Source organism: Lupinus angustifolius, unplaced genomic scaffold, assembly GCF_001865875.1.
Source record: "Lupinus angustifolius cultivar Tanjil unplaced genomic scaffold, LupAngTanjil_v1.0 Scaffold_90_112, whole genome shotgun sequence".
In the NCBI taxonomy this organism is placed as follows: domain Eukaryota; kingdom Viridiplantae; phylum Streptophyta; class Magnoliopsida; order Fabales; family Fabaceae; genus Lupinus; species Lupinus angustifolius.
Genome location: NW_017724595.1, coordinates 6,300 through 18,431, shown reverse-complemented (window position 1 = coordinate 18,431; position 12,132 = coordinate 6,300). Strand labels below are relative to the sequence as shown.

Below are 12,132 nucleotides of genomic sequence, written 5' to 3'. Positions count from 1 at the left end.
CTTTAGAATATGATTATCTCCATATAAAAAGATACATGTGTGAATTATAAAAAAAATCCAAAGACAATTTTAAAAAATTGATCATAAATAATTCAATGATCAAAATTGGCCCTCTCAATCTTTTTTATTTTTTTATAATGGAAAGATCCACATATCAAATGTTGTGCAAGTTTTCTCTCCTAACGTTATAAGAATATGATTTATAAAACTACTTCAACAAAATTAAGTCTAATATTTCTCTAAATCTGAAAAGGGAAAATATATATTTTTCTAATTTAAAATATGCCTTAGAGGCTATTTCTCTTGTCATTTTCTATGGACATGGTTTTGTTGAATATTTATTTATACTTTTAGGCCCCACTCATTTTCCAATTGTATCCTTTTCCCCAAACCCTCAACCTTTTTCCATTATCATCTTTTCAATTATTTATTTTTTTCAAAAGGATCATACTTTATTACATATTCCAGGAAAGTTCAAATTTTTCCTAGAAAATTTCCCGATTCAACTGAAACCCAATTTTACTTCGCTTCATTTCAGAAAACCCATTCAGAATTTCTGAAAAACTAATCAAAAATTCACACACAAAAAAAGAAAGAAAAAAGGTCCAATTTTGGTTCTGACTTCATATTTATCTGATGGGACAATCGCAATCTAAAGGCGAATTGCTCTACCAACAAGTCAGTTATGGGAACGTCGAAGGAATCAAATCCCTTCATAGAGAAGGTGCAGGCCTTGAGGTAAAATTTCTGTGTCAAAATTTCATGTAAAGTGTGAATTTTTCTATAGTTTTTTTAATGGGTGGTGGGTTAATGGGATTGGATACATCGAATTTCGATGTAGATTTTGATGGTGTTGTTGATGATTTTGATGTAGTGGATGGATAGAGAAGGAAAAACACCCTTGATTGTTGCTTGTATGAATCCTGAGCTTTATAATGTTGCTAAAACTTTGATAGAACTTGGAGCCAATATCAATGCTTATCGTCCAGGTATGGTTTATGATTGCTTTAGTTTGATTAGTGGGAAACCAATGCTAATTGGTATGAATGGAATTTAATGATATGGAGTCAATTGCCATTGAACAAAATTTGATACTTGTTAGTAAAAGTAACCTTCAAAATCTGTACTCTGGGAGCTTGAGTTGTGTAGTTTTATATGTTAACAGAAATTTTAGATTTCTTACTTGAGATGGTTTTTTCTTGTTTATCGTTGTTGTCGTCATTGATATTCGTGGAACTTGATTTATATTTTCAATTTGACTCATCTATTTGTTTCAACTATTTTTTAGGCCGTAATGCTGGGACACCATTGCATCATGCAGCTAAAAGGGGCCTTGAAAGTATTGTCAAGCTACTTCTTTCACATGGAGGTAAGGTCAAGTGTTTATATTTCAACAAAGCTTGATTATTTTCATTCATTTGAATTTTAGAAATCCAACAATTGTTATTTAATTTTCATTTGTGAATTGTGAATATATTTTTATAGGATTTACTGTTAAACTTTTCAGCAAATGCTTTAGTCTTGAATGATGATTGTCAAACTGCTCTTGAGGTTGCAAGGGCCAAAGGGCACACCAATGTTGTTCGTGCATTTGAGGTACATTTAATCTTTTTGTCATGTAATATCATTGTGTTGCTGTATGAAGTTGAATGGGTTGTTTGTTTTCTCTTTCTTCTCTTTATCATGATAGCTGAAGCATCTAAGTTTTTAAACTTATTAACACTGATTTTCAGAGTCACTTATGCTTGTTCAGTGGTTGGCTGCGGGAGTTTCATGGACCTGGGTTCCTAGAAGTAGTAGCTCCACAGTTGGTATCTAGAAAAGTGTGGGTATCGTGTGATATGTTGTTGAAGCATCTCAGTTCATGATGTGTTTGCTATTTTATGAGTAGTTGTTCAAGCTTTATTCTTAGATTGTTGAGTTTGCATTCACATGACTTGCAAATTAATTTATTGAATTTATTTTTCTGAGGAGAAAATTTTAGTACAAAATCTGCACTTGTGCTTGTTATTGATTAATTTTCTTTGCAGTTGGGTGGTTGTCTTACCAGCTGGCTTCCGTAATCTTACCAGACCTTACAAGTTGGAGCTTGTGATATATTCTACTATGCAGGTGTTCCATAGTAAATCCATCATTCTTTAATACATTCACACACACAGAAAATAATTAGTTTGTTTCATTAAAGGGTTTGAGTCATCACCTGGTTTCACTTATCTGCATTCTGGACAAATTAAGGGTCATTAAAATATAATTGTTGTAATTACTAGTATCGGTTGCACTTAAGATTAATACATAAAACATGGTTGATGCTTTTCTTTTCTGGATATTATCTTCTTATCATCATCTGGTATTTACTCGACATATGTAATGCATAATATTAAATGAGCAGGACGCACGACCGCGTACTATTATTGCTTTGTGGAAAGCGAATTTAGAAGAACCAAATCTTCGCCAGTCTGATCCGACAGTGACAATTGTTGCTACCAGTACCACTACTAGTAATCTTCTATACCGAGTTCTTCTATTTCTCTCTGTCTTCATCCTATTTCCTTAACGCATACATGTGTGCATTTAAGAAAAGTAAATAGTGTAGACAGTAATAAAGTTAAGGATATGTATGTATTGAGGTAAAAAACATGTGCTAAGCAAAAATTGTAAATTCGCTGGTACAATCTAGAATATATTGATTTTTTATCAAAATTCAGTTAAGTTCATACAAGTTTGATAAAAAAAGAGTTTACATATGATTTAAGATGTATTTGCGTCCTAAGATCGTAAACGAAAGAGTCAAGAGTTGAAGAGCTAACTCAAGAGTTTGATAACCATGGTTATATGTACAGGAAATAGTTCCTTCTTTCTTAATAGGGTTTTACAGTATGTTGAATTTTGTCTGCCTCTTTCCAGAAACACGCATTAGACTTGGCCCGGTAAGTGAGAACGACAGGCAACAACTTACATGGTTTTCTAATGCTTGCAAAGGAATTCCACAGGTATGCCACATGCTATGCAACAACTTACATGGTTTTCTATTGTTTAAGAGTGTTTATTTGGAAATATTGTGCTTAATAACTGTCTACTTGCAACATAAATGTTAACCCTAAGGAGGAGTGTTGATTTGTTTTTAGTAGAAGAAATTCATTAGCATGAGAAAACAAATAAAATTAATTTTGAAGATCAAAAATAATTCTTAATGTAAGAGCAAACAAAAAAGCATAAAGAAAACATCAATGGTTAAAAGCCGCCCAATATTTTAGGGAAACACCCTTGAAAAGATCATGTGTTTTATGCCAAATAGAAGTTAATTGCCTGATCTTATCCGAAGTCAGCTGCAGTGTCAAGGAAATCTCCTTAAAGATATGAGTTAACCTGCAATCATATGCATCATTGTGTAGCGCAGATTACACATAAAAAAGGCGGCTCAGTGCACGAGCCTCATACTTAGTGGGATCTGGGTAGCGTAGATTATACATAGCCACACAAAAATTTGACTTTTTGCTTCAACCAAAACCTTTGAAGATATTCGTAAAAATGGGTCAAATTGGCACATATGTGATATGACATTCACCAAAAATGGTGAACACTGCCCACACATAATATACATATCAGGGGAAAGATCCTTATGTGGCCTCCAAATATGAGACATGTTATTAGTGTTGGTTATATTTAGCGCCACAGTCCAAATGAAAATTGTGACCTTAGAGGGTGGTTTAGACTCTGGACTTCCAAAGTAGCCCTATTTAAGGGTGTTTCTGAAATGACAGCCCACCCCATTCTTAACTAAATATTACAGCCCACCCCATTTGACCCGTTGACTAACAAGAGGTGTTAGTTTTTCCATCCTATTTAAACCATGGTTCCAAATTAATCCATAGTCCCACCCACACCAACCAATCCTCTATCGCCAGATCTTTCTACTGTCTGTTGCTAGCTTGCTCTCTGTGACTTCCATCTCAAAGCTTTAATTCATCACATGATACAATTTCAGATTTTCACTTCAAACATATCTCAACTTTCATAAATTCACATTTTATTCAGAATTTCAGATCATCACACTTTCTCAATGCCTCTTCAAAATATCTACATAGCATCCACTAATCCTATTCAAACCAGAAAATAAACAGAACAAGAACACCATATCATGTGAATCGTCTTTAGGCAATAAACTGCACCCTGAAGAGAACATCATTACCATCACAAGGTCCTCACCTTATAATTTCTGTATTCCTTCCTGGACCTTAACTACCCCTCTTTTATTGCTTCTTGAACACCACAAATTCTGTTCAGTCCAAGGCAACACAAGACTTTTTTTATCAAAGAACAATAATAAAGTGAGCAAAAGTACTTTCTTCGTTGATGCAAGTGTGTGCTGAGGGCATGCAAGAAGGAAAATACATAAGGGCAATTTTGGGACATCTTCAATTCTTCATCAACCTGATGTCAAAAGGCCAATTTCATTGCCAACAATAACATAAAATCAGCCCCTGGAATACCTAGATGTAAGCCCAACACCAGCTCCTAGACCCTAGTGGTTGTCTTTTTGTCATGTAATATCATTGTGTTGCTGTATGAAGTTGAATGGGTTGTTTGTTTTCTCTTTCTTCTCTTTATCATGATAGCTGAAGCATCTAAGTTTTTAAACTTATTAACACTGATTTTCAGAGTCACTTATGCTTGTTCAGTGGTTGGCTGCGGGAGTTTCATGGACCTGGGTTCCTAGAAGTAGTAGCTCCACAGTTGGTATCTAGAAAAGTGTGGGTATCGTGTGATATGTTGTTGAAGCATCTCAGTTCATGATGTGTTTGCTATTTTATGAGTAGTTGTTCAAGCTTTATTCTTAGATTGTTGAGTTTGCATTCACATGACTTGCAAATTAATTTATTGAATTTATTTTTCTGAGGAGAAAATTTTAGTACAAAATCTGCACTTGTGCTTGTTATTGATTAATTTTCTTTGCAGTTGGGTGGTTGTCTTACCAGCTGGCTTCCGTAATCTTACCAGACCTTACAAGTTGGAGCTTGTGATATATTCTACTATGCAGGTGTTCCATAGTAAATCCATCATTCTTTAATACATTCACACACACAGAAAATAATTAGTTTGTTTCATTAAAGGGTTTGAGTCATCACCTGGTTTCACTTATCTGCATTCTGGACAAATTAAGGGTCATTAAAATATAATTGTTGTAATTACTAGTATCGGTTGCACTTAAGATTAATACATAAAACATGGTTGATGCTTTTCTTTTCTGGATATTATCTTCTTATCATCATCTGGTATTTACTCGACATATGTAATGCATAATATTAAATGAGCAGGACGCACGACCGCGTACTATTATTGCTTTGTGGAAAGCGAATTTAGAAGAACCAAATCTTCGCCAGTCTGATCCGACAGTGACAATTGTTGCTACCAGTACCACTACTAGTAATCTTCTATACCGAGTTCTTCTATTTCTCTCTGTCTTCATCCTATTTCCTTAACGCATACATGTGTGCATTTAAGAAAAGTAAATAGTGTAGACAGTAATAAAGTTAAGGATATGTATGTATTGAGGTAAAAAACATGTGCTAAGCAAAAATTGTAAATTCGCTGGTACAATCTAGAATATATTGATTTTTTATCAAAATTCAGTTAAGTTCATACAAGTTTGATAAAAAAAGAGTTTACATATGATTTAAGATGTATTTGCGTCCTAAGATCGTAAACGAAAGAGTCAAGAGTTGAAGAGCTAACTCAAGAGTTTGATAACCATGGTTATATGTACAGGAAATAGTTCCTTCTTTCTTAATAGGGTTTTACAGTATGTTGAATTTTGTCTGCCTCTTTCCAGAAACACGCATTAGACTTGGCCCGGTAAGTGAGAACGACAGGCAACAACTTACATGGTTTTCTAATGCTTGCAAAGGAATTCCACAGGTATGCCACATGCTATGCAACAACTTACATGGTTTTCTATTGTTTAAGAGTGTTTATTTGGAAATATTGTGCTTAATAACTGTCTACTTGCAACATAAATGTTAACCCTAAGGAGGAGTGTTGATTTGTTTTTAGTAGAAGAAATTCATTAGCATGAGAAAACAAATAAAATTAATTTTGAAGATCAAAAATAATTCTTAATGTAAGAGCAAACAAAAAAGCATAAAGAAAACATCAATGGTTAAAAGCCGCCCAATATTTTAGGGAAACACCCTTGAAAAGATCATGTGTTTTATGCCAAATAGAAGTTAATTGCCTGATCTTATCCGAAGTCAGCTGCAGTGTCAAGGAAATCTCCTTAAAGATATGAGTTAACCTGCAATCATATGCATCATTGTGTAGCGCAGATTACACATAAAAAAGGCGGCTCAGTGCACGAGCCTCATACTTAGTGGGATCTGGGTAGCGTAGATTATACATAGCCACACAAAAATTTGACTTTTTGCTTCAACCAAAACCTTTGAAGATATTCGTAAAAATGGGTCAAATTGGCACATATGTGATATGACATTCACCAAAAATGGTGAACACTGCCCACACATAATATACATATCAGGGGAAAGATCCTTATGTGGCCTCCAAATATGAGACATGTTATTAGTGTTGGTTATATTTAGCGCCACAGTCCAAATGAAAATTGTGACCTTAGAGGGTGGTTTAGACTCTGGACTTCCAAAGTAGCCCTATTTAAGGGTGTTTCTGAAATGACAGCCCACCCCATTCTTAACTAAATATTACAGCCCACCCCATTTGACCCGTTGACTAACAAGAGGTGTTAGTTTTTCCATCCTATTTAAACCATGGTTCCAAATTAATCCATAGTCCCACCCACACCAACCAATCCTCTATCGCCAGATCTTTCTACTGTCTGTTGCTAGCTTGCTCTCTGTGACTTCCATCTCAAAGCTTTAATTCATCACATGATACAATTTCAGATTTTCACTTCAAACATATCTCAACTTTCATAAATTCACATTTTATTCAGAATTTCAGATCATCACACTTTCTCAATGCCTCTTCAAAATATCTACATAGCATCCACTAATCCTATTCAAACCAGAAAATAAACAGAACAAGAACACCATATCATGTGAATCGTCTTTAGGCAATAAACTGCACCCTGAAGAGAACATCATTACCATCACAAGGTCCTCACCTTATAATTTCTGTATTCCTTCCTGGACCTTAACTACCCCTCTTTTATTGCTTCTTGAACACCACAAATTCTGTTCAGTCCAAGGCAACACAAGACTTTTTTTATCAAAGAACAATAATAAAGTGAGCAAAAGTACTTTCTTCGTTGATGCAAGTGTGTGCTGAGGGCATGCAAGAAGGAAAATACATAAGGGCAATTTTGGGACATCTTCAATTCTTCATCAACCTGATGTCAAAAGGCCAATTTCATTGCCAACAATAACATAAAATCAGCCCCTGGAATACCTAGATGTAAGCCCAACACCAGCTCCTAGACCCTAGTGGTTGCAATATGGTGGTTGCCCTTCTTGGTCTTGTACTGTGCTCCATTTGGGAATGAATAAAGGAGGGGTGAAAAGGATGAATGTGAGTGACATGTAAATGTTGGTTGTTCCGTACACGAGACTCCCACCTAGTGGGGTCTAGGGAGGCGAGATGTAAACACCCTGAGGCTGTTTCCAGGTTTGGTTCAGTATTTTTTGTTTTTTGTAATTGCACGGCCACTTAATCCATGGTTGAAGAAGAGTTAAAAAGAATACTTCATAAGATATCCCCAAAAGAGTTAAATGGGCCGGGTGGGCTATAATATTGAGCTATGAATGGAGTGCACTGTCAAATAACCAAACCCCGAGGGGGTTTTAGTGTAATTTATTCTTAGAAGATGGTTGTGATTTCAGATTTCTGGGCATCAGTCATGCTCAAATTTCTTGACATATATATATATATATATATCTAATGTCGATGCCTTTTTAAACCACTGTTGGGAAATTGGATTTATTTTATTCTCTGTTTTTTGGAAAGAAAATTGAATGCTCAACTTAAAATTTTACGCAATTTTCTCATGCTTTATGGTTGCACAGTATTTGATGCACTACAAATTATATTCAAAGATGGGGCAATCTTATTTATTTTACAGAAAATTACAATTTGATTTACTTCATCAGTTCATCACATCTAGAAATCGGTGCATTTCTAATATAACTAATATTAAGTAATTCCGAATCTCAATACTTCCAACAATGCCAAATAACAATGCCTGATTCCGGTTCTACCGGAATATTATTTTACTTTATTTTGCCTCTTGCAGTTGGCTGATTTCACTCATTCAAATCTTAACAGCATATATTAAACCCTTTCCATTATCTTTATTTCCTTTATCTTCTCTGTAAAGTACTTTATTTCATAGGATTTCTATTTTTTGCTTTTCAAACTGATTGTAAACAAAGTGACTGTGATAGTTCATTTGCAACCTAGAAAATGTTTAGAAGGCTTTCAGCTAATAAATTTGTTGATGCATAACTCTCTTGCTCATTGCATAATGCTTTAATCTTCTGGTTTTTTCAGGTAAATCCAGAATTTTTGTGTAATGATTTGGCTACAGCTCCACCAACAGCACCACCAGCTGCAGAAGACCCAGAGCTAGCTATGGCTATCCATGCATCGCTTCAACATGCCATTAATGACAGGCCACCTTTCCCTGATGCCCATCAAAACTTTGAAGCAAGCTCTTCAAGTGGAGTGAACAATGCAAGCAAGCATGGTTTTGTAGGTACAGAAAGTCCAAATACCAGTGAAAGTGTGAATTTACATGAAGCTGAGCAAGGTGGCAATAATCAGCATGTCCAAATCCTTGAAAATGACAATGTCTCTGCTGGCCATACTACTAGTGGCCTGGATTTCAATCCATCGGCACCTCCGGTTACTGATGCGGTACCAGACGATGTCCCGATTCAATATCCGTCAATTGATTCAAGCCCCATTGATATGTCATCTCCAGTTGTTGAGAAGCTACCTAAAGAAGGAAAAAATGCTGATGGAAATAGTTCTATATGTGTGATATGCTTAGATGCTCCAGCAGAAGGGGCATGCATACCATGTGGCCATGTTGCTGGATGCATGTCTTGCTTGAATGAGGTCAAAACAAAGAAGTGGGGTTGCCCAGTATGTAGAGCTAAGATTGACCAGGTCATAAAGCTGTATCATGTTTGAGATTTTGGAACAGTGTTGACAAGCTTGCATTGCTTTGCACAAGTGAACACTATGTCTTTATCATAAAGGTACAAACAGAAAAATGTCTATCTAGTGGTATCTATATCCCACATGGGACTCTGTGAATTGTTAATGTCATGCTGTTTTGTGTTTTTATGTACACGTGGGTTCAAATTTTCACTTCTAATATACACTACCTTGATTTTTGGTCAATTCTGATGTTATATGTAAGAGTGAAAACAACAGGTGAAGTGTATATAAAATGTTTCATCTATATACACTACTTAGATTTGCATTGGATGCTTCTACTATTAAATTGAAAATCTGTTTCTTTAAGCTCTGCTGCTAGTCTACTTTGTTAACACAATTATTGAACATACTAGTGCATACTTCTTATGTGTTGGTTTGTTTATTTGGTACATCCCACTTTAGTTCATTAAAAGCACGAGGCTGCTAGTTAGAGGGTTTGGGTAGGGTATATGTATGCATTCCCATAAGTGGAGAGGTTATTCTAGGATTTGAACTTATCATCTCATGATCACTAAACAACACTTTTCCTGTTATGTCGAGCTCACCCTCTATCTCACTATAGTTAATTAAGAAAATAAAATGCAATTTGATAAAACTTGCCCCTATGAGATAATAGAATAAATTTATTTGGGTTGTCTGATTATGTCATGTTTTCTTCTGTTTTGTTTCTTGAGCATAAATGTTTTTGTTACTATACAATGTTATTTTTTATTGAGTCATTCTATTGTATATAAAATCTGTGCAGTAATTTGTGACTACTTTATTATATGATTGGTAGATTTATATTAGCACAAAAAAATCATTTCAATAATTTTTATGTAGGGAAATTTTATTATAAGATTTCAAATCATAATAGATGCATGGTCAATTTTTTATATTATAAAATAGAGTAAGATACTCAAAACACTGAAGCATAAGGTATAGTGTCATAACCTTTTATCATCATAAGATGGATATATGTTTAGCATTGATAATTGTCAATACTTAATATCTACAACATGTATATATATGTTTATCATTGATAATAGTAATTCCCCTTTCTCATCTCTAACCAAAAGTATTCTTCACTATAAATAATCTTATTCAATTTGGAAATATCAACATCATAACGAGGTTAGCTCTTTCAATAATGATTTTCACACAAAACTCGAATTCTGTTTTACTTAGGAAACAAGCATATATCACATGATCAAACCAAAAATTTACACACTGAGCATTTAATATATGAGGAATCTAATATTGCACAGATAGCATCTGATCATTGACTACACATCGTGTTAAGCAATGAGATTATTTTATGCATTTTCACTTTCATTTTGACATTACACCTTCTTTATTTTTTTTTAAACCTTATTATTCTTCCCTTTGATACAATCGAGTCCAAATCTTCTCATGTTTCTTATTAAATGGAAAAGGTCTCAATCTTTAAATAATTTATAAATATGATGAAATATTGGTTGAAACTTGATAACAAAAAGTATCGACCATTAAGTATCATAAAAAAAATTATCTATATGTTGATCAAAACCTCTTACAACAAATCTTCAACTCCATGGATGCCATGTTTCTTTTTGTACAATCATTTGAAGCTAATACAATGCTCACCTTTAGGTAGTAGCTTCATCAAATCCTGAGTATCATTCTTGTAGAGACTCTCAGTCTTCTTGCATAGTGACCAACCACTTTGATGAATCAAGACATGAAAAGTTTGAGTAGTTTTTATGCTTGCTTCAACATGCCATTAATGACAGGCCACCTTTCCCTGATGCCCATCAAAACTTTGAAGCAAGCTCTTCAAGTGGAGTGAACAATGCAAGCAAGCATGGTTTTGTAGGTACAGAAAGTCCAAATACCAGTGAAAGTGTGAATTTACATGAAGCTGAGCAAGGTGGCAATAATCAGCATGTCCAAATCCTTGAAAATGACAATGTCTCTGCTGGCCATACTACTAGTGGCCTGGATTTCAATCCATCGGCACCTCCGGTTACTGATGCGGTACCAGACGATGTCCCGATTCAATATCCGTCAATTGATTCAAGCCCCATTGATATGTCATCTCCAGTTGTTGAGAAGCTACCTAAAGAAGGAAAAAATGCTGATGGAAATAGTTCTATATGTGTGATATGCTTAGATGCTCCAGCAGAAGGGGCATGCATACCATGTGGCCATGTTGCTGGATGCATGTCTTGCTTGAATGAGGTCAAAACAAAGAAGTGGGGTTGCCCAGTATGTAGAGCTAAGATTGACCAGGTCATAAAGCTGTATCATGTTTGAGATTTTGGAACAGTGTTGACAAGCTTGCATTGCTTTGCACAAGTGAACACTATGTCTTTATCATAAAGGTACAAACAGAAAAATGTCTATCTAGTGGTATCTATATCCCACATGGGACTCTGTGAATTGTTAATGTCATGCTGTTTTGTGTTTTTATGTACACGTGGGTTCAAATTTTCACTTCTAATATACACTACCTTGATTTTTGGTCAATTCTGATGTTATATGTAAGAGTGAAAACAACAGGTGAAGTGTATATAAAATGTTTCATCTATATACACTACTTAGATTTGCATTGGATGCTTCTACTATTAAATTGAAAATCTGTTTCTTTAAGCTCTGCTGCTAGTCTACTTTGTTAACACAATTATTGAACATACTAGTGCATACTTCTTATGTGTTGGTTTGTTTATTTGGTACATCCCACTTTAGTTCATTAAAAGCACGAGGCTGCTAGTTAGAGGGTTTGGGTAGGGTATATGTATGCATTCCCATAAGTGGAGAGGTTATTCTAGGATTTGAACTTATCATCTCATGATCACTAAACAACACTTTTCCTGTTATGTCGAGCTCACCCTCTATCTCACTATAGTTAATTAAGAAAATAAAATGCAATTTGATAAAACTTGCCCCTATGAGATAATAGAATAAATTTATTTGGGTTGTCTG

General features: G+C 34.8%; 1 protein-coding gene across 2 annotated transcripts; it reads left to right on the top strand.

Moving 5' to 3' along the window:
* The first annotated feature begins 350 nt into the window (after positions 1–350).
* LOC109339718 (putative E3 ubiquitin-protein ligase XBAT34) lies at positions 351–11,671 on the top strand. Of its 2 annotated transcripts, XM_019577216.1 has the most exons (10): positions 351–738; positions 875–989; positions 1,289–1,369; positions 1,508–1,596; positions 1,734–1,825; positions 2,031–2,112; positions 2,390–2,498; positions 2,905–2,990; positions 8,515–8,620; positions 10,925–11,671. In XM_019577216.1, the coding sequence occupies exons 1-10, from the start codon at positions 637–639 to the stop codon at positions 11,461–11,463; spliced, it is 1,401 nt and encodes a 466-aa protein (XP_019432761.1). In that variant the 5' UTR covers positions 351–636; the 3' UTR covers positions 11,464–11,671. The 2 variants fall into 2 exon arrangements, with proteins under 2 accessions (XP_019432761.1, XP_019432759.1); XM_019577214.1 differs by lacking the exon at positions 10,925–11,671 and having other exon boundaries at positions 8,515–9,367.
* Positions 11,672–12,132: the final 461 nt, after the last annotated feature.